The sequence below is a fragment of the Danio rerio genome, chromosome 10, assembly GCF_049306965.1.
Source record: "Danio rerio strain Tuebingen ecotype United States chromosome 10, GRCz12tu, whole genome shotgun sequence".
NCBI lineage: Eukaryota > Metazoa > Chordata > Actinopteri > Cypriniformes > Danionidae > Danio > Danio rerio.
In genome coordinates this window covers 31,717,648-31,740,035 of record NC_133185.1, presented here as the reverse complement: position 1 = coordinate 31,740,035, position 22,388 = coordinate 31,717,648, and the positions used below count along the sequence as shown (strand labels likewise).

Here is a 22,388-nt window from a genome sequence, read left to right as displayed (position 1 = left end):
TATAAGGTTCGATCTGCGTTCTGAATGATTTTGAGATATTGATATTCAAAGTTTTTGCATTCCATAGCAAACAGTATGTGTGTACATTTATTTTTTAAATAAAAAGTCTTAAAATGTAAACAACTTATAAAAAACATCCTATAATGTAACTAAGTTATCATTTAATAAGAATATGTCAATAACTCAATTTTGACAAAAATGTCAGATAAAACCTTATAGTTCTAAGATGACAAATTGTTTTTACAAAACAAAAATCTTTTCTGCAATAACTAAATTGGAATTTTAAAACAAAACGCAAATAAAACAAGTGATTAATACAAACTAAAGAAGACTCTTTAGTATAAGCAAACTAAAACTTTGACTGTGCCGCTACATTACAAATTTAAAATGAATTCCAAATCAAAAATGAACAATACAAATTAAAGAAGGCTCTTTAATACAAGCAATCTAAAAGTGTGACTGTGCCGGGACATTTTTTTAAATAAATATCAAAATATCTATGCTTTCTGGCATAAGCTGAGATCTGTGTACATTTACAATGTTCTCTGCTGATGAAAAAACTCTTTCACTGGTGACTGAGGTGGCTGGTGTGGGGAGAAATCTTTTCCTAAACCAGAGAGCAGTGTGTACAGAGGTGGTCAATAGCCCCTTCTGCTTCAGGGGACTGGCCACTGGCATCAAATACTGATTATAATATATAATATATGGTATAATAAGCAAATTCTTAAAATATTCATAAACTAAACTGAAAAAAGAAGGTAAAGAAGGAACAATCTAATACCTGTTTTTTCACTGTGCTGCATCATAGTCATTGTTCTGTTAGTGTAAGTAAACGTCTTTCTGCAATATTTGCACACACCCCGCTGTAATTTTAGTCTGCCGCTCCACCTCTTGCCCACTGCTGATATGCAGGTAAAGTGAGTTTTGGCCTGTAAAAAAAATGGCTCAATCTGTTCAAAACATGTATTGCGATTCATTCAACATTTGCATCAATTTGAATTGTCACATGAATCGATTTTCAAACGACTCACAGTGAATAGTTACATCCCTACTGAGTCGGCCCACAGAATCTGTGCATGCAGAAATCTGCAGATATTTTAGCCCATCAATGAGTCTGTTTATTTATTTACTTATGTAAATATGTGTTTATATATATACAGTTTATATATTGATTTCAGTAATATTCTAACTAATATGCAAATGTTTATGATTTTCTTTATATGAAGTACAATTTTATGTCTTTTAGTAGATATTACATGAGAGACTTTGTTTATCAAACATGTTTATCTAATTGAATTTGCATTGCAAACCTTAAATAAAAGATAAAAAGGTATTATTTTATTGAATGTTTTAAGATTTTAGTTACTATATACTCCCAAAATTATTCCACATAAATCTGCAGATTTTTATTATTATTATTATTATTATTTTTTTTTTTTTTTTTTTTTACAAAATTCTGCGCAGAAATAGCAAAGATCTGGTGATGAGTATTGGGTTATGGGTCATGACTTTCTCATCCCTGACATGCTTTTGGTTGCATTTTGCAGGTACAATGTGTAGACATTAGTACTTCAAAACATTGGTGTATTAACACTTTAAATTAATCAAATATGATTGTTCACTGTAATTTCAAGGTCATTTGGTCAAGACATTACCAGCAAAACAGACATCAATTCTTTTATGGTTTCTTTTGTATTTTTAACATTGCTGCCATTTTTTAACAGTAAATTTTACTTATTTTTATTGAAAGATTTATATCAAATGCATTTTGTTATTATATCAATACTAATTAAACAGTGCTATATTTCTTTTTTGTAAAAGAGTATTAAAGCAGAACAGAATATTAAACTCAAAAGCATCATTGAAAAATAATTATGTGGCCCTGATCTGCTCATAGATGGAGGCCATTCTAGAGAAGCTCAATATCCAGGAGAAAGCTATCGCATCTGTGGGGACAACCGTGGCTCAGACGGAGCAGCTGCTCAAAGACCTCGAGATGCTTGAAAACACAGCCGAGGTAGAAAATATCTCACAATCTCTTTTTCACTAGTAAATACCAGTGTTGGGGTAATGCAATACAAGTAACCTGAGTTATTTAATCAAATTACTTTTTCAAATAACTAATAAAATAATGGATTAGTTTTTGATTTTCAAGATAAATTTTAGGTTACTTTTTAAAAAAAGTAACGCTAGTTAGGTTGTTTCACACATATCGACTGACAGCTCTTCTGTTCCTGCGTTGATAGAAACTGGGAGTAAATTCAGATGTGTTGTGTAAACATGATACTTAGTGTAGCTCTATAGCTTAAATGGTAACATGTAACTAACTACTCATATCACTTGCACAGAAAAAGACTGAGTATCCCTTTATGCAGTCCAGAAAAGCTGAAAGACCGACTGCACAAATGTGATTCCACATTTATATACAGTTGAAGTCAGATTTATCAACCCCCCTGAATTATTAGCTCCTTTGTTTATTTTTCCCCCAATTTCTATTTAACAGAGAGATTTTTTTTCAACACATTTCTAAACATAATAGTTTTAATAACTAATTATAAAAACAGATTTATTTTATCTTCGCCATGATGACAGTAAATAATATTTGACTAGATATTTTTCAAGACACTTCTATACAGCTTAAAGTAATATTTAAAGGCTTAACTAGGGTATTTAGGTTAACTAGGCAGATTAGGTTAATTAGGCAAGTTATTGTATAACGATGGTTTGCTCTGTAGACTATTGTAAAAAATATATAGCTTAAAGAGGTTAATAATTTTAACCCTAAAATGGTTTTTAAAAAATAAAAAACTGCTTTTATTCAAGCCGAAATAAAACAAATAAGACTTTCTCTAGAAGAAATAATATTATCCGACATACTGTGAAAATTTCCTTGCTCTGTTAAACATCATTTAAGAAATATTTAAAAAAGAAAAAAAATTCAAACAGGGGCTAATAATTCTGCCTTCAACTGTATACATAATAACTATTATTATTAAAAGAACACACTGAAAATATTTACACAGTAGTTTTCCTTTAATAAGATCAGCCCAGATGTGGGAATGGAAAAGTAACAAGACACATTAGTATTACTAAAAAGTAACCATTACATTCAGTTACTTAAAAAAGGAATAATGCTATATTGTGATATATTAAATTTAAAAGTAACTTTTCCCCTACAGTGAATACTAGACTGGACTTCAGTCTAAATGCTCTGCACACCAAAAATGCTGACTGAAGTTAAACCAATACCAACAAGATAGATAGTCTTTTAACTGATGCACCCCACCCCCCCCCCCCCCCCCCCCCACACACACACAAACACATAAATTTGGAGTTTGATCAAAAGCTGAGAGCGCTCTGTTGTTCTTGCAGGATGAAATGGGCCGTGCTCAGATTATTATTCTGCATGGGCACCAGCTGGCAGCCAGTCATCACTACGCTCTTGCCCTAATAGTTCAGCGCTGCAATGAACTGAGGCATCACTGTGACACTCTCACAACAGCTCTACGTGCCAAACGGGCATCTCTCACACGCATTCGAGACCTGCTTTTGCGGTTGGAGGAGGTATTACCTATGCATGCATCATGTAATATATGGATTTATGCAAAGCACATAGAGACTGTGCATTTCTGTGTATGGGCAGACTGTGCGTTGGTGTGATGAGGGGGCTTATCTGCTGGCGAACCAGCTGCTGGATAAGTTTCAGTCCAAAGAGGGGGCGCAGGCAGCCCTGCGGGACATTGAGACGCTGATGGAGACGGCACCCTCAGTCCTACGCTCTAACCTGGATATCCTCAATCTGGAGTTTCAGGCAGTACTCACACCACAGCTGCAGGTACTGTATCTCACAACGTCTCATTTAATTTCGTTAGACAAGCAGAGGATTGATTGCTAAGCATATTAATTTCCTACCGCTCTAATTTTTCTTATGAGAACAAAGACTGTAGGTTACAGTTGCACATGTCTCCTCTGGAGTATTATGATGATGAAGCCTATATTTGTCACATACACCCTTACATGTTGCAAAATTGGACCCCCCGACCATACACAAAAATCACATATTTCAGGGGAAGACAGGTCAAACAATAGGTAGCTTTTAGAAAGAGGAAATAAGACACATTTAGGAAGAGGGAGGTGAAAAAAATACCCCACGAACTGTCCTTGAAGTAGGGCAGTGTGAGATCAGGGAACAAAAGCCCCAGCGCAAGCACATAAACACGTAGATATAGACATAACATTGCAGCAGGGGATGGGAATGGGATGTGGATATAGTCCAATGAAGGTGGCAGTCATCTGGTCCTGCAGCCAGGGGGCGCTGGTCACAGACCTTCCTACCCACACAGGTGGGTGAAAGCACACAAAGGCGTGGGATGCGGGGGTAGGTAGTGATTATTATTATCTTGTTCTCTTGGAGAAGTTGTTTGTCTCTTGCAGAGGCCGTCTGATAGGAGAGTTACAGGTACGCCGAAAGAGAAGAAAAGTGTTTTCAAATTTGGATCAATATCTGCCAATTTTGCAGATATCTAATTTCTATCACTGGTCTCCAGGTTTTTTCCAATTAGCTATAAGCACTGTCTGATTTGTAACAACTCTGCTCACCAAAATCAACCCAGCCGGCCAGCTTGGTGGGGTTTTGAGCCACACTGACCACTTTCATCAATCATCGATACCCCAGGGCTCCGCCTAAGCCCATCAGCAGAAACCCTGTTGTCAAAGTTCTGAATAGATAGATATCTTCAATATCCTCCAGGGACAGAGTGGCCAGGCACACGACGTGCCACTTCTCCCAACCGTCCATCATGTATCCAGCTGCAAACGTCCTTACAGGACAGTTAGGTTCCCCCGAACCCAGACTTCTCATTGAGAAGATGGTGTCAATTGCATTCAGAGACCAGTTGATCAAATCCATGATTCCTTATTTGTTTGTAGAGCAGGGCAAGGAGAGCCCCAGAGAAAGAATAAGACGAGACAAGAGGAGCCAGCCAGGAGAGATATGGGAGAGGAAAAAAGTGTGACCGCCTTCACCGAGAGCCAAAGAAGATCATATTTCTATTAACTCCTGCAATCAGTTGTATCTTCAATATAAACTCAAATGATTCTTCTAAACTGAATTATCTGAGCTGTGTCAACCACATTAACTTTGCATGTCTATTTGTCAAACTTTGCCTCATTTAGAGTTTTATTTATTTAAGGGAATTTTAGTAGAAATATTCACTCAAAAGAGGCCAAAAAGTAAATGCAATGTGGCCAAACCTCACTTTTCTAAAACACTTGTTAATACATTCACAGCCCATGCAGAAAACATTGGTTTGAATCCCACACCCAATGCTGGGAGTAAAACTGGAAGGGTCACATTGGTGCCATAACCCGGACAGGATTAAGTGTATAGGGGTGAGTGAAATAGAAGGCAGCCAGTAAGATCTGTGTGTGTAAACTTCACTCCCCTTTTATCAAAAGGCATTGACAACTAATATTAGAGGCTGCAGTCTTTAGTGTCTTTGCTTCCCATGCTGTAAATGCTCATTTGCAATAGGTTTGCTTCAGTTGGCTTCAGCTGTGCTTACTGTCCTTGTTAGTGTATCCCCTAAAAACTCTGGTTCAAATCCCACTCCGTCCTCTTTGAGTACAACAAGAACATTTACAGTGGTGCCGTGACCCAGATGGGGCTATTAATAGTATGTGTGATCTTACTCCCCTATTGTGATAAACACTGGAGGCTGTAGTCTTTAGCTTCATTGTTGGCGCACTCTTCACCTCCAGTGCCAGAAATCCACTTGTCTGAAATGCAACATTGCTTGTGTCCTCTTTTGTTACAGTGAATCCTTACTCAATCTCTATCAATCGAACGTCTATTTTAGGTTTACCTGCTGTTCTTTTCTTGTTAGTCTCAGATAGAGTCTGTCACGGAGAAGGTATCAACAGTGCAGGGAATGATCCAGAGCAGACAGGCCTGCTTGAGGAAACTGGCTGATATTCAGGTCAGACCCATCCAGCTAGTCGCTCCGAGGCCTGAGACCTCCCCGCGCTGCAAATCTCCTCTATTCTCTCCTAAACACAGTATGTTTATCTGTTTCAAACACATGGTAAACATAACATCCCCGTTTGTCTGAATATTTTATTTCTATTTTTGAAGGTTTTGACGTGAACTCCAGTTTAAGGTTTTCTTTCGATCTTGCTCTGCCTGGTAAAAAGGCCTCACGGAAAGGTCCCAACACTAAGAAGGTTTGACCTATTGTCCTTGTTTATCTCAAAATTATACTGCGTCTACTTCTTGCTGACATCTTCAGAAATGTATTTCTGGCTCTTGTAGATAGAGGTGATGCACGACTATGAGGAGAACCGCAGCTGTCTGTCCTACGGTCCAGAGGGAGTCGAGAATCCCGACCAACATAAACGGTAAGCACTTATGCAATATCTTGACAAAAATGTGCTTATGAATCACGGAATCCTTCTCATCCTCCTTTCTTTGTCTGTCTTGCACCAGTCTCTTTCCCTTTCTGTCCTCATCTCTTTCTTACCCTCTCTCCTCTGTTATTGCCCACGCATCCTTCGCTTCTGCAGCCGTGTAATGAAGGAGCTGATTGAGACGGAGAGAATCTATGTGGAGGAGCTGATGTCTGTTTTGCTGGTAATGTCTTGACCAAATGACCTTGAAGTAATTGGCCTGTGTATTGTTTTCTCTCATCCTATTTGCCTAACATCTGCAATGTTGTAGATGACCTCATGTAAATGCACTCATTTTGAAATCACATCTTTGCTTTCACACTGTAGTTTATAGTGATACAGTGACTCACAGCTTATAGTTATGTACATTTTTTCTGTTTTGCTGACATTTTCTGTAGAACCATTGGTAGAGACTGCTATTATATAAAAATAAAACTGTTATGACTCTGCACTGTGATGTAGGGCAGTGGTCCCCAACCTTTTTATCACCGTGGACCGGTCAACACTTGACAATTTTACAGCGGCCCGGGGGTTCGTTGGTTGCTGGGCGACCATCAACCATTTTCTCAGGAGATGAACAGCTGACAAAACATTTCTGAATCTCTGATACAAGTTTTATTTATGGAGAAAATTAAAAATAGTTTTTCTGAGTCTACCGAAATGTGTATATTCCATACAACATTTGAAGCTGATTGGTCAGTTTTTGTCACTTGACTTGCATGACTTCTAAAGATGCGCGTGCCTTCATTGAAAATAACGGACTTTCACGCGGAAAAGACGCAGTATGTGAACGGCTGTCATTTGCAATCTCCAGCAGTTGATCTCTTACACAGGCATGCAGGATTCACCCGATTTGTTGACAAATGGTTTGCGGATCCATTCCTTGGCAATTTGGTGATCCTTCACTAGGCCTTTTCCCCTTCGCAAAGAAACTTTCCAAAGATGTCTGTTTCTTACCCATTTTGCTGGTTGTGGGTTAAATTTTGGTTCTCAAGTGACCGAGATGTAAGCGAGAGAATACTGACATTTTTCAAAATAAAAGATCGTTCAGACTCAGATAATAAATAAAACAGAAATAATTCATGGTTTCCTTTGAGGCCCAGTACCAACTCATCCACGTACTAGTACCAGTCCGCGGTCTGGGGGTTAGGGACCACGGATTTAGGGTACATTTAGAAAACAATGATGTAGGGCTGCATAATAATTTAAAATAAAATTGAGATTTAAATTCAGTAAAGCTGAGGTTCTCATGCACATCTTGTCAGGGAAGCACAGCTCTGTGATCAGTAGTAAAACTACTCCAAATTTGCTGCAAAGAAGAGAGATGAGATATGAGAGCAGTAGATTTAACTACTTTTACTGATTCAATGTGACAAATAAACACATAACTATGAAACTATCTCATAGAATGATTCATTTCAAACACTTGAAGGCGAGTTTGGAGTAAAAACACATTGTTAAATGTGTTATTTTAAAATGTTTTTAAATGTAGCAACACAGAGCCATAGTTCACTGTGTAGTGATGCAATGGCCTGTCTAATTGCAGAATGATTATTTTCCATTTCAGAATTGCACTTTTAAATTGTCCACAATGTTATGCATAGAGTGTCAGTGAATTTTGGCTCCATGTATTAAACGCTGTTCCAATAAAGCTGTACTGCTGATTACAGAGAGTTCTCTTTACTGCCAAAATTTGCATGCAAATCCCTTGCCATTAACTGTACATTCCAAGAAAAATGCACTAAAGGCAGATTGTTTTTAAAAATTTTCACAAAATTTTTTTGTGTTACAAAAATGACAGAACACACTATATTATGCATGCCAGGCCAGTAGATGTCGCTCTGTAAAGCAACAGAGCATCTGTAGAGCACCTGTGCATGTATGGTCCTGTAGTCCACTATTGTTGTTTTAATTGTTTGATGCATGTGCATAGAATGAACATAACATAAATGTTCAAAATCTCACTATTTCCACATAATGTTAATGATTTCAAAAAGTTTTTAAAAGCTTGTGTTTTTGGGTTCCCAGAAGGCTATTTTGGGTTCCCAGCTTCTGTTGGGGTGTTTGTGTAAATGAACTTTTCCAACTTAAAAGTCTACTGAAGAAGGCGGAGACGGGAAGGAGGCAGGGCATGTCAGATACTATAGAGCATTTGATTGGTCATGATTTGATGAGAAACTGAAGTATGAGGTGACGTAAATAAAACCGTTGATCCATTTAGGCGGAAGTGAAAAACTTCAAGCTTTACATGTTTATATCTGCTTTATATTTTCTATACGTATTTTTTGTCACTGTTTTGGTGCGCACTAGCTTATAGATAACCTAAAAACGAACAATACAGATAGTAATATCTAATATCTAAAAATTTTGTCATGATCATGTGACCTACCCACATGAGTTGCGTCGCTTCACTCCCATTCTCGAATTCTCTCGTGGGGCATCATGGGATAGCGCAGCGTCTATCTGATGCACACTTTAAAATCGCGCCGGAAGTAGTAGGTCATCAGGGTAATTCTCGCATATTGATTTTCGGTTTCTAACTCGTACACACTACTCGGCTCGCATACTGATTTTAGTGTACTAGATGGTATGGAAGTATGCGGTTTCGGAAGCAGCGATGTTGTTTTTGGCGTATTCAGTAGTTTGTTGTTCTCTGCTTCTTTTTCCAACTATGATACTTTGGCCTAGCTTGTGGACAAAATAAGTAATGCAAAATTAACTCAAAACACTTGGCTTCTGTGCACATGACATGTCTCACACTGTGTGCATACTATAGCGAGAGTACTTTGGGTCTTAAATTTTGCATATTTTTCTTTTACTGGATGGCAGGGTTACAGAGCAGAAATGGACAACCCGGCTCTCTCTAATATACTGCCATCTGTACTGCGAAACAAGAAAGAAGATCTGTTTGGAAATCTGCCGGAGATCTATAAATTCCACAGCAGGTGAGAAATGTGCCCACAACCCTCCAATACACACACACACACACACACACACACACACACACACACACACACACACACACACACATATATTTGTGCACACATTCACGCATTCATGCTGACTTTGGTTTGTTGCGCAGGATATTCTTGCAGGACCTCGAGAGCTGCTTAGAGACCCCAGAGAGAGTGGGTGCAAGATTTCTGGAAAGGGTGAGCCAGCTGGATTTTTGAATATTTTCTGCCATAATTTTTAAGTACATTTCTTTTCATTGCATCACAACCGACATTCATTATTATTATGGGTACTACTTAATACCCTTTGAAAGTCCTCTCATAATATTTTTGGCAGAAGGAACATTTTCAGGTTTATGAGCGCTACTGCCAGAACAAGCCTCGCTCAGATGCCCTCTGGAGGCAGTGTTCAGATTCAGCCTTCATCCAGGTATTACAGTGTGTATTTTTGTTTTTATCACACAATAACAGCTGATTGACATTATTACTAATCGGACAAGCAGATATTCATACTGATAGATGGTGATTGTTGGAATTTTTATTTTAGGACATTCAGAATATTTGTCTTTTTTTAACTGTTATTTAGCTAATTTGCTTCTACTTCTCTTATGCAGGAGTGTAAAGGGAAACTGGATCATAAATTGGGACTGGACTCATATTTGCTGAAACCCGTTCAACGTTTAACCAAATACCAGCTTCTTCTAAAGGTGCAAACATAAGAATAAACTAAGAGTTCATTTGCACAACAGAAAGAAACTATATAAACGAAATACCTTTTTATGCAAATCCACAAAAGCAACTATAAACTGTATAATGCCAGGCCAGTACATGGCGATATCACTTTATTATTATTATTTTTTAAATACTAACACACATACCTATAAACTTAACACTCAGCAGAGACAGTCATTTTGACCTTTTTTAATATTGCAATTCATTAAAATACACTACTATACTCTGACTTTTCCTAAATCTGTGTCTCATTAGTTCAAACATTGTTATTTTTATTAAAATTACAAAACACATATACATTCTGAGTATTTCTACCTTGAATGATTAAACTGGCCGCAAGCATTTCAGTGACCCTTTCCCGTGCCATTGCATATGTGTGCCTCTCTTGCCTAGCAAAGTTCTGCTAACAAAAACATGACTTTACTTCAGACTTGTCTTTCAAAAAGGTGAAAAAAACTTTGCTTGTTGGACAAAATGATCACACACACCTTCGGGGGCAGTCTGGTAACTCATACACTATTATAGGCTATATATTTTTAAAAATCCTATTTTAAAGGTAATGACTTATTTAATATAAAATATGATGACATTTTTAAAGCTTTATTCAAAAATTTCAATAGAAACTTCAGATATAAAGATGAAGTAACAAAAGTTCAAAATTCAGTACGGCACAGTCTAACAGTATATTAAAGATCTGAAGGACCCCTATTGGCCAGCCTAGTAGTTACAGAATTGACCCTTCGCTAAGCCACACCGGAAAAAGCGCTACCCACCAATCGTGGCTTAGCAACCGTAGCTACGTGCAGGGGCTCTGTCAAGCTTTCGAGCAAGGGAAATAAGCCAAAGCGTTGTGCATATGAATTGTGCAAATCTGACACCCGGTATCCTTAAAGTTTGGACAAGGTGGTGGAATTTTTTCCCTTTTCAAAACCAAAAACCTAAGATGAGAAATTCCAGCGTGGATCTGTGAGCTCTGTGAGGGGCGCTAAAGGAGCGGAGCTAAGTTGGTTTTCTTTTCGATATTCACATTCAGTGATAGACCGACAGCAACAATTCACACACCTCCTCCCTTAAAAAGATCCTAACTGTTTCCTACAAAAATACAAAGTAGGTTATGTTTCCCAGCTGTCTTTTTCTTTTTTCCGCTCGATATCATGAGCACTGCTCCGTTTAAGCCTTCGCCATAGTAGTCATACTAATAGCAGTCATATTTCCATCTGTTTCAAGCTACGAAAATTACATATCAACAGAACAAAACCGAGATGTGATCACAAACTGAGCACTTGCGATCAATATACTATATTAGTATATATATATATATATATATATATATATATATATATATATATATATATATATATATATATATATATACATACATTAATATTGGCTAGTAGGGAAAATCTATTTGTTTACTTCTGCTATTTCTTTCACTTAACCGCAAATTAGAATAGAAACTGGATAAAGAGCACACAAACATACTGACTGTAATAGGTACTATACATTGTAATATTTGCCACAAATCCATCAGTTTCCCCTTTCTGCCTGCCCTTTCTGTGAATTATGAAGAAGCACTGTCCATGCGTGTTTCCTTGTCGGTTAGTAACGCTATATTTCATTGCACAACAATAGTCTATCAGGCTTTTTGGCTAAAAAAAAAAGAGAAATCATGGTTTGATTAGTTATAATTAGATTATTTTTAAACTTTACCTTTTGTGCTTTGCATGAACTAAGCTGTTGAATGGTTAGCGTATGAGGCGGCTAGGCTAAGCTAGCTTAAATTTTAATTCAATTATTTTCTAATCAGTTGCTATTATGTGTTGAATATACCCCTGTAATGCATGCTGCAGTCCTTTTTTGTCTGGCTTTCTCAGAAATATCACCTGTTCGCCAAAAATGACTAATTATATCCCTGGGAATGTCTGACACCGGTGCATACACACTGTAATACATGTGCCCGGCACGAAAGCGTGATAGCCGTAGCAACAGTACCTAGGGAGGGCGGGGCTTAGCGAAGGGTCGATTCTAGTGTTTCCAGCGTTAATACATTGCATACATGCCTATGACATCTTTTTCACAAAATCATATTTTTCTAGTTTATGATGATAAAGGAACTGATCTACATAACTTGTTTTCAAAAGTTGCTGCTCGCCAAAAAAAGTTGTGTAAACGAACCACCAAAATGGCTAAAGATTTTCATTTTTAGTATGGTGTCCTAAATGGTTCCTGTATCTCTTATCAGGAACTACTGAAGCACAGCTCAAACTCTCAGTATGCATCTGAGCTGCAGGGGGCACTAAATGCCATGCTGGATCTCCTCAAGTCCGTCAATGACTCCATGCATCAGATTTCCATTACCGGTTATGAGGTGCGACCAACAAAAATAATAATAATAATAATAATAATAAAGTCAATAAAATATATTTCTGAAATATCTAAACCTGCTTTTCTAAATGTTCTTTGAATCTAGGGTGAACTGAGTGATTTGGGTCGCGTCCTTATGCAGGGGTCTTTCAACGTCTGGATCAACCACAAGAAAGGCCCCACACGCATGAAGGACATGGCACGCTTTAAACCAATGCAAAGGCACCTGTTTCTTCATGAAAGAGCTCTGCTTTTCTGCAAGAAGCGAGAGGAAACGGGAGAAGGACATGACCGGACAGCTTCTTACAGCTTCAAACACTGCCTGATGGTGAGAGAGAATGAGAGTCAACATTTAAAGTTCCAGTGAAATCAAAATTTGAGTTTTTGAGGTGTTATTACCATTATGTTAAAGTCTTAATGAGGAAGTTCACCCAAAACTAAAAATTTGTCTATCATTTACTCTGAGGTTTGAGGGTTTTTTCTGTTCAACACACAGTAACAAGTTATTTTGATGAATACTGGAAACTTGTATCCATCCATAGTATTTTTTCCTTACTATAAAAGTCAATGGTTACAGGTTTTCAGCTTTCTTCAAAAAAAAACTTTGTGTTGAAGAAGAAAGAAAGTCATAAAGGTTTATAATCACTTGAGAATAATGAATGAATACATAAGTAAATGGTGAGTAAATGTTCATTTTTGGGTGAACAATCCTTTTTAAGGCAATCTATAAATTAGTGTGCTCTAAAACAAATTTTGCTTTTGGAAGATATAAACATTCAATTCTTTAGGTTTTGTCACTTTCGTCAAAACAAATCAACACTTTTTTGAGATGCTCAAAGGTCAATGCATAGGAGAAATTGGCTTTTACAGTGTAAGCTTAGCAAAGCCTACAGTGAACCAAATTTAGGGACTACAAAAAATACATCCTGGTTAACAAAATCATAAACCTTTCAGGTTACGCACATACACCAGGCGCAGCAAAGGTGAGTGGCCACAGGTGCTGTAATGTTATAGCAGAGAAAGCTAAAATGCCATCCAAACACAGCTATTTCCACAGGGCATGTTCTGTTTCTGTATTTGGGCTTCCAAAGGACATGACACAAAGAGAGAAGTGCTAATAATTAAATTTTTTTTTAGTTATGTTTCAGAGAATTATAAAAATATATATAGCTAGCATTTGACAAAGAGCAGCTTCCAGAATCTCCCTCGGTTCAGTGCTCGATTTGGCTAAACATTATTCAAAAAAGGAGCAGTTCCGACCAATTAGACAAAGCTGTGGATTGTAAGCCACAACCTGCAAGTATTTTTATTTGTTAAAACCAGAGATGGGAAGTAATGAAGTAAGTAAGATTAAGTAGATTCTTCTGGTATCAGTACTTTACTGCACCACTTATTTTTCTAACAACTTTTTACTTTTACTTCTTGCATTTTTACACAAATATCTGTACTTTTTACTCTTTTAACCCACAGTCGTTACTTTCATTTCAGATGTCACTTTAAACGGTGTGTACAGAAGCTGATCTGGGATCAGTTTATTGTAGGGAGTGCGTCTGTCAGTCAGCACTTATACATCCATTCACTGGTTAAGAGGTTGCATATGAAATGCGAAGATCGACGCACAGCTACAACGTAAAGAAAGTGAATGCAGACATTTTAATATTAATTTCAGCGTGTTTTTAAGATTAAAAATATATCAGAAATATGGGAAAATACATAAGGATTGGAAGGAAGTAGGATAGAATGGTAAAATACGGGCGAATTTCGGCAAAAAAGGCAGGGTTTACATGAATGAAGTGAACAGGAAGTGTATGTGGAGAAACAGTTTTGCGAGATAATGCAAAACATCTTTGCGAGGGAACGCAAAAAAAAAAAAAAAAAAAAAAAAATTTTCTAACACTACTATACTAAACTATCAGTTTTTTTTCTTCCACCAATTTTTTTCCCTACCATCACATCCCTTCCGGGTCTCCGTAACAACCATACCTGTTTTTGTCCAAATAAGCATATTTTTTTAAATCTGGTTGTTCATTTGTATCTAAACAACCAACTTTGTTATGATTTTAAATTTTTTTTTTTTACATGTAGAAGTTGTTTATGCACCTATTTGTTTATTGCAGCCCTATTTTAAGTGTGCTTAAAGAGATTGATATTTTGATGAAAAGGGTTTTTATGCTCTACTCAAATTCCACTGGCAGTTAAAAACCCAGAAGTCTATTAAAATGCAGCAATTATGAATGTGAGATCTTTGACATCTCTGGTGTCATTTGCAGATGAGTGCGGTCGGTATCACAGAAAACGTCAAAGGGGATGTAAAGAAGTTTGAGATTTGGTACAATGGAAAAGAGGAGGTGTATGTTGTTCAGGTGAGTCATTTTAGCAAGGTTAAACCTCCACAGAGTGCAATGCATGAAAAGTTTGGAGTGCCTCTGTCATCGCTTATTAACGCCTCTTCACTGCTTAGAACTCAGAAATTGCTTGTTCACAGTCAATGCTGATGCAAAATCCTGAACACAGATTTGTTTGTAGATTTTGCAGAAAGGAAAATACGCAAGTTTTTAAAGTTTTTTATAAGGTTTTTTATGAGATAATATATACATTTAAGGTGAGAATTATTAGCTCCCCTTTGATTTTTTTTGTCTTTTTTTTATTTTTTATTTTAAATATTTACAAAATGATGTTTAACAGAGCAAGGAAATTTTCAAAGTATGTCTGTTAATATTTTTTCTTCTCGAGAAAGTCTTATTTGTTTTATTACAGCCAGAATAAAAGCAGTTTTAAATTTTTTAAACACCATTTTAAGGTCAATCAAATTTATAAAGATTTGTGGAACATCTTATCGCCCTTAGATGTCGCTCATGGGAAATTTTTAAGCACAAATTAACAATGCCTTGAAGACTATTCTTGTATTTATAGACAGTGAGGAAAACCAGCAAATAAAGTAAAAGGACAAAATACTTCAATAAATGAATTGTAAAAGGTCTTAAGAATAACTTTAATCTCTTCAAACTGTCTGTATGTCCTGATTGCCTTATTTTTCAGGCACCAACTGTAGATGTGAAGATTGCATGGCTCACAGAGATAAGAAAAATCCTTAACAATCAGCAAAAGACTGTCAAAGGTTTCTACACTGCACCTCCATTCCTGTTCACATCAGTGCTGAATTTTTTTTTTTCATTAAATCAGTCTTGTTCAGTGGGTCACACTCTACCTTTGTGTTTCTCAGGAGATTCTCAGCCAGACGGAGAGCAGCCTTTATCTCCACCACTGGCTGACAGGTGATCCCCACTGTAACCCACGTTTCCTTTTTACAATCTCTCCTGTAGTATAGATGTAAAATGTGTTCGTCAGCATTCATGTTTGATCTTGACACAATAACTACAGATTCAGTTTTCACACACTGTATGCTTTTAGCCTGTCTGCATGATGGATATAACACTACTCAGAATCATACTGGCATGAAAAACACTTTCTCAAGTGCGCTTTCTCTTCGTTCGTGAAACCTGTTTGATGGAAACATTTGGTTTGGACTTCGAAGAACCAATTGTAAAATGCTATGTGCAGAAAATTGTCTAAAAGTTTGGTCTCATCCACTATTGCATGCCGAAATATTGCTGTTGGGGGAATCTTGTTATAAGGACCTGGCAACCCGGTTTATCTGTCGTTGCTGGCATTTTCTGGTTGTATAGCAGTTGCATTACTGATCATCATGTTTAAATTATCCTTGCTTTTTTTTAATAACATTTGGCATGTTAACTAGATAATTGGTGAAAAAAGGGTTGTCAGGTGCTTGTAATTATAAAGTAGTTATAAAACTAACAGACAGGAAACATTTAACAACTGCAAACTCGATTTCATGTAGAAGACTAGAGGCATACTTCACCCAAAAATTAAAATAACCTCATCATTTATTCTCCCTCTTGTGGTTTTAAAACTTTATGCGTTGCTTTCTTCTATTAAACAGAAAAAGGAGATATTTTGAAAAATGCTAGTTGTTGGGACCAACTGACTTCCATAGTTGGAAAAACACTACAGAAGTCAATGGCTGCCAGTTACCAGCATTCTTCAAAATATCTTCTTTTGTGTTCAACAGAGGAAAGCAACATATAAATGAATACATTTTGAACAGTTGAACAATGAGTAAATGATGACAAAATTTTCAGTTTTGGGTGAACTATGAATTTTCTGTTCCTTTGACTTTTTGCTGTCTGTCTGGACAATTTTAGTGTATTTCTGTTAGCTTCTTTTGTGCATTTTAGTTTTGTAGTCCTTTTGGTTTGCTGGTTCCCTTCATTGTATTTTCAGGTGTTTCTTTCTTCCTTGATTATCTCAAAAATTGAAAAAAAGGAGCATCCAAACTAGGAGTAAATAAGAAAACATGAGCGATGACAACAACCAGCAAGCAGGGTTTCCAGGTTATATTAACAAAACCTGATGAGCATAAAAGCCTAATTGCTTGTAAAAAAATGAGTACTTCGCAAAACAGCTGACAAGGGTTGAGTCGATAGACAATGCCATCTTCTATCGCCGATCGCAGTCCCCGGTCGCAGACCCCCTTGCAAAAAATACACACTTAGGCCCCATTTACACTTTTAGAATGAAAAGCATCCTGGTCCACACTGGCGTTTCATCTAGCACAGTCACACAGTCATGCGCTTGTCTGAGCTCAAGGCAATGCTTTGAGCACAAAACTTCAGAGAGCAGTGCACGTCGGTACAGTTTTTCAAGGATGTACCGCTAGATCGCTATTGTTGTCAAATGTGATATTTAATTCATCTTGTCTCTATATAAAAACTCTTCTGTCTTTTTAATCTATCAGGTAACATGTCAAAGTGTCAGTACAATGCTTTAATCTATCGATTTCATGCGTGCACTTTGTCATTTTAGCGAAAACCTCAGATACTGTTGGTTGGTCCCTGTTGGTTGTGCCAACCAAGTTTGTAAACACCCTTATAACGACACAGATCACTCTGCCTATTCATGCCAGAGTCCTGCAGAAAAAGCGATTGACAGGCGGTAATTTGTGTGTAACTTATCTTTATTTATTTATGATTTGGTTATGGGTAAAACAAAGACCATGCAAAAGTTGAAAGGGTCGGCTACAAATAATTAATTTGTTATAATTAATTCACCGCCGCCTACGAAGATGATGCCATCGTCCATCATGATGTTTCACATTAGATATTGTTCAATGCCAAATTGGTCGACATCGCCCAACCCCACAGCTGACAAAGACTGATTAACCAAGATAAACAATGTGTAATTCATACACAGCTTCTGAAAAAGCAATAAATAAAAGATAATACCCCAGGAAATGGTCAACTGATACTGATATTTTTTCAGTGTATTTACAGTCATGTAATTCCTTGCCAAATTTGTTTTTTGCATTTGAAATTTTTTTTATACATAAATAAATAAATAAATAAATAAATATATATATATATATATATATATATATATATATATATATATATATATATATATATATATATATATATATATATATATATAGCTTCCTGTTGTCCTGAGTTTGAATCCCAGCTCACTGGCCTTTCCTGAACACCCTTACACAACCCAACTTCACTTCCTGTCCAGCTACTGTCCTATTGTAATAAAGGCAAAAAACGCCAAAAATAATAACTTACTTAAAGCAATGAGCTAACTAACTAATGAGCAAATGTCTGTTTGTTTAAACTCATTATTCTTTAAACTCGAACAAAATCAATAATCATAAGAATATGACTACATTTGTGAAGTTATCTGAAGCACGTGGCACTTTACATTTGGCATCAAGGATTTCTTTGAATGTCATCATGTTATTCAATGGAATACGATTGCGGTCGACGCCATCTTAACTCCGCTAATAATACTGAATGTACAAATGAAATGTAATTTACTGGCTCTCATTTCATTACCATTGGATTTATTTGCCACTTTCACTGTTGACTGCAGTCCTGTTCCAGAATATCCGGTTTTCGACGACGTTTGATGGTTGTTGTTGTTGTTGTGTTTTTGCCCTGTGCTCTTCGTTTCCGCCGGGTTCATCGGTTGGTGGTGGGGTCAGTGTGAGGCATATTTCCGTGTGCATGCCCTGGAGTGCCACACAGATCACTGGCTGCTCAGGTTGTTTTGATGTCCTTCCTCACAGCAAGCACCAGGGGGCGTCCGTCAGCTCGGAGGAGGCCGATTCAGGCCGCGTGAGTCCGGTTCTGACAGATCCAGTCATCATTTCTCCGCGTCCCAGAAACCACAACCGTCGCAGTGAGTCAGAGGCCACTTTCACTGGCATTTACTTTGGCTGATGATGGGAGCTGGAAAGTTCACTGCGCTGTCAAGCATAATGGGTTTTGGAATGGGATTTTCAATATGTGATATGTAAATCGTTGGCACTTGTTTGCACAAAAATGAATGCTATTATTGCAATGCATGTCGTTATAGTTGGGGTGGTTATGTGTTGCAGGCTGGCCGGGGACTTCTCATTCTGTGGACATCTGTGAGGGTCTTGAAGACTGGACCACTGATCTCTCCAACATCTCAGATTCGGATGAAGAAGACGATGTGCTGCTGGTGAGCTTGGGGCTTTTTATATTCCTCAGATTTACAGTTATTTTAGAGAGAGTGAATACCAATTGGGCTACATACATCCAAAAGCAATAAACACAGTACTGTCATGGCATACAGTGCAGAATCAGCTGTTTTTTTTTTTCACAATTCATGTGCTCAAATAACTGTTTTCTCTAAAACCCTCCTTTCAGTGAGCTTTAATTTGCCCTGATTAGTTAGATTGCTGTTGTGACCTTGTATTTTGGCTACTTTTGTGGTTATTAAGGTTCCTGGAAGATACAGAGCAATGTTGGACCACCTAAAGTGTGGAAAGGATGATGTAATCATCAAATGTGGTGATGTCATTCACGTTCTGCAGGAGAGTGTCATGGGGCTTTGGTGAGTCATTTTAAAGATTTTTTAAAAGTTTGTATTTATTAAAGATAAAGGTCTGTGCGGCGCGGTAGCACAGTAGGTAGTGCTGTCACCTCACAGCAAGAAGGTCACTGGTTCAAGCCTTGACTGTTAGTTGGCATTTCTGTGTGGAGTTTGCATGTCCCCGTGTTCACATGGGTTTCCACCAGGTGCTCCGGTTTCCCCCACAAGTCCAAAGACATGCGGTGCAGGTGAATTGGGTTAGCTAAATTGTCCGTAGGATATGTGTGTGAATGAGAGTGTGTGGATGTTTTCCAGTAATGGGATGCAGCTGGAAGGGCATCTGCTGCGTAAAACATATGCTGGATAAGTTGGCGGTTCATTCCGCTGTGGAGACCCCTGATGAATAATAAAGGGACTAAGCCGATAAGAAAATGAATGAATAAAGGTCTCCATTACTTACCATTGGAAAACCTGTAATGCTAACTTGGCCATGTTAAGCATGTCTTCACACAGCGGCTTTTAGTCTCTTTCCCTGCATACTGCCATAGAGGCAGTGTTTGGATTAGCTATTTCGCTTTAGGCTAAAGGTTTCAGGCTTGCCTTCAATAGGCTTTGCAATAGAAAAGGAATAGGCTCACAAACACTTTGACAAACTATTTTATGTTTTTATTTAAAAAAAAGTACATATTCAGAATATTACCCATGGTGAACATTTTCATGATGGAACAAATGACAAAAGGATGAATTTAAATTATGTTAAACCTTGAAATCAGACATAAAACACTGGACTCCTTATGGTTCAGAAGTGATTAGCATAAAAAATATTTAAGGACCATAGCAAATTTGCACTGCTGGTAAAGGACTATATATATATTTTACTTGCAATCAGAATTATTAAACCCCCTGAATTATTAGCCCACCTGTTTTTTTCCTCATTATTTTTCTCAGTTTCTGTTTAATGTAGAGAAGAAAACAACTTCTAAACATGATAGTTTATCTATAATAATAACTCATTTCTATTAATATTATTAATATAATTTTATCTTTGTCATGATAACAGTAAGTAATATTAGACTAGATATTTTTCAAGACACTTCTACAGCTTAAAGTGACATTTCAAGGGTTAACCATGCTAATTAGGTTAACTAGGCAGGTTAGGTTAATGAAGCAAGTTATTGTATAATGATAGTTTGTCCTGTAGACTATAGAAAAAAATATAGCTTAAAGGGGCTAATAATATTGATTTAAAACAATTAAAAATGTGTATATATATATCCATCCTCTTATTGTGTGCAAAATTGTAAAAAAAAAAAATTTTAAATTAAAAAAAGCCTACTGTTCAAACAGACTACATCACATTAGCAGTTTTAGTGATTTACTGGTGTGGAATTTTTGACTGACACCCAATAACTATTTAGATTTAAAGGCTGATATATTAGCTGATAAATAAAAAAAAAAGTAATAAAAAGCATAAAAAATCAACCATGTCACTGAACATTAACCAATCAAAGTCAAAATACCAGTAAAATTATAAAACATTGGGTGGCAGAAAGTGGTTCAATCAGCAGAAAAAATATGACGTTTATTGACTTAAAGATACTGGGCTAATTTTGTTATCAGACTGATAAGATAAGTGAAGTTTAATAAACTAATTTCGAGAGAAGCATGTGATATGATTGAGCACGACTGGCTGCTCATCTGTAATCATTAATAATCTAATCAGAGTGATCCTAGTTTACAATAAATGGTTTCTCCTTACTGCTCTATCTTTTGGAAGAAACCCCCCTTCCACCCCATCTCCTCCTTTTCCTCCATTTTCCAAGGGGGAGCTCTCTAGACCTACCTGATCTCAGATCTCCCGATATGTTTATTTGACCGGGCGGGAGCCTTGGGCTCAAATATCTCCGAGCTCAGGGTTCTCTCCCGGGACAGAATGCCAAACCTGCTATTAACGCTAAGCATATCTAAGTGGGAACTCTTGAATGATAACTTTAAAAATAGCATCAGCTGATAACGATATAGCCGTGAATATATCGCACATCCCTAATAATAATAAAACGAACAATTACCTAACAGATGCCTATGACTAGTGTTAAATCACTGTAATCCCTGTATTTCAATCAATCATTGTTGTGCTGTAATGCCCACAGGCATGTTAAGAATCTGACTCGAGGAGGTGAAGGAAAACTCCCCGTCGACACACTGCTGAGAATGCTGGGAGATGCAGGCAGAAGCCCCTCCATTCAATCTGGAGGTGGGATTGTGAGTAAATACGAAAGATGTTGAATGTTTCATTTTCAAGAGACAAAACTAATCATCCCATTGTGCTGTTCCGCAGCGTCTATCTCTGAGCGCACTTGTGTGTTTTCTCATAGGTGCGGGAAATATAAACAGCAGGAAGCCCAGCAACACCTCAGTACATCCACCACATGTACACAAAGCTTCCACCATGTGACAGCCCTAAAGGCCATTACTGTCATTCAGGACTTGAGCCCAGTCACGCCAACCTGACGCACACAAACACACACCAAGTCAGGAAAACAACCGTCTGCTCCAGAGTAAGTTTCCATCTGCCATCAGTGGGGATTATGTATGGATTTAAAGACAAAAAATATCTCTTCTCCAATGAGCCAATGACACCATCTATTTACTACAACAACAAAATGTGGAAATAAAAGGAGCTTTGCAAACTGTACACTGATCCACTTCATCCCTGGAAAGTACTTCATCACCGTACTGTGCCATTACACACCATAGGAAACATGTATTTGTGTAGTTGGCACAGTGTTTCACTGAATAGTACTACCAAAAGGCTTACGGCATGGGGCTTTGAGAAGTATTTTTTGCCTTTTTGGATGGGTTTGATGATCGGTCACTCGTTTAAAAATCGTCTATTTTAATGCTGAAAGGAATGCCAGAGCTTCAGTGAATGAAAGATAAACTCACATCACTAACTAGTCTAACGTGCCAAACCTG

At 37.3% G+C, this 22,388-nt stretch overlaps 2 protein-coding genes across 25 annotated transcripts in view; one reads left to right on the top strand and one right to left on the bottom strand.

Annotated features, from left to right (window-relative positions):
• Positions 1-18,604, bottom strand: part of LOC101883296 (solute carrier family 35 member F4) — a 53,988-nt gene extending 35,384 nt beyond the window's left edge. For 5 of the 6 annotated variants that reach the window (XM_073914850.1, XM_073914848.1, XM_073914845.1 and 2 more), the window contains exon 1: positions 18,407-18,604. The gene's annotated coding sequence lies outside the window, so the exon portion shown is untranslated. Of the gene's footprint in view, positions 1-15,702; positions 15,812-18,406 lie in introns of all 6 variants that reach the window. The other variant, XM_073914847.1, reaches the window with a different exon arrangement.
• Positions 1-21,999, top strand: part of mcf2b (MCF.2 cell line derived transforming sequence b) — a 37,095-nt gene extending 15,096 nt beyond the window's left edge. For 3 of the 19 annotated variants that reach the window (XM_009305331.5, XM_009305329.5, XM_068218591.2), the window contains 21 exons: positions 1,898-2,017; positions 3,373-3,564; positions 3,644-3,835; positions 5,886-6,057; positions 6,134-6,222; positions 6,311-6,396; positions 6,562-6,628; positions 9,274-9,389; positions 9,527-9,596; positions 9,736-9,828; positions 10,013-10,105; positions 12,373-12,498; positions 12,601-12,822; positions 14,765-14,857; positions 15,534-15,612; positions 15,718-15,769; positions 18,556-18,752; positions 18,952-19,058; positions 19,321-19,433; positions 21,563-21,666; positions 21,788-21,999. In XM_009305331.5, the coding sequence (XP_009303606.2) occupies positions 1,898-2,017; positions 3,373-3,564; positions 3,644-3,835; positions 5,886-6,057; positions 6,134-6,222; positions 6,311-6,396; positions 6,562-6,628; positions 9,274-9,389; positions 9,527-9,596; positions 9,736-9,828; positions 10,013-10,105; positions 12,373-12,498; positions 12,601-12,822; positions 14,765-14,857; positions 15,534-15,612; positions 15,718-15,769; positions 18,556-18,752; positions 18,952-19,058; positions 19,321-19,433; positions 21,563-21,666; positions 21,788-21,867 (2,463 nt within the window). In that variant the 3' untranslated portion in view covers positions 21,868-21,999. Of the gene's footprint in view, positions 1-1,897; positions 2,018-3,372; positions 3,565-3,643; positions 3,836-5,289; positions 5,392-5,885; positions 6,058-6,133; positions 6,223-6,310; positions 6,397-6,484; positions 6,629-9,273; positions 9,390-9,526; positions 9,597-9,735; positions 9,829-10,012; positions 10,106-12,372; positions 12,499-12,600; positions 12,823-14,764; positions 14,858-15,533; positions 15,613-15,717; positions 15,770-18,555; positions 18,867-18,951; positions 19,059-19,320; positions 19,434-21,562 lie in introns of those variants that run through there. The other 16 variants (XM_009305332.5, XM_073914838.1, XM_073914839.1 and 13 more) reach the window with 13 other exon arrangements.
• The last annotated feature ends 389 nt before the right edge of the window (positions 22,000-22,388 follow it).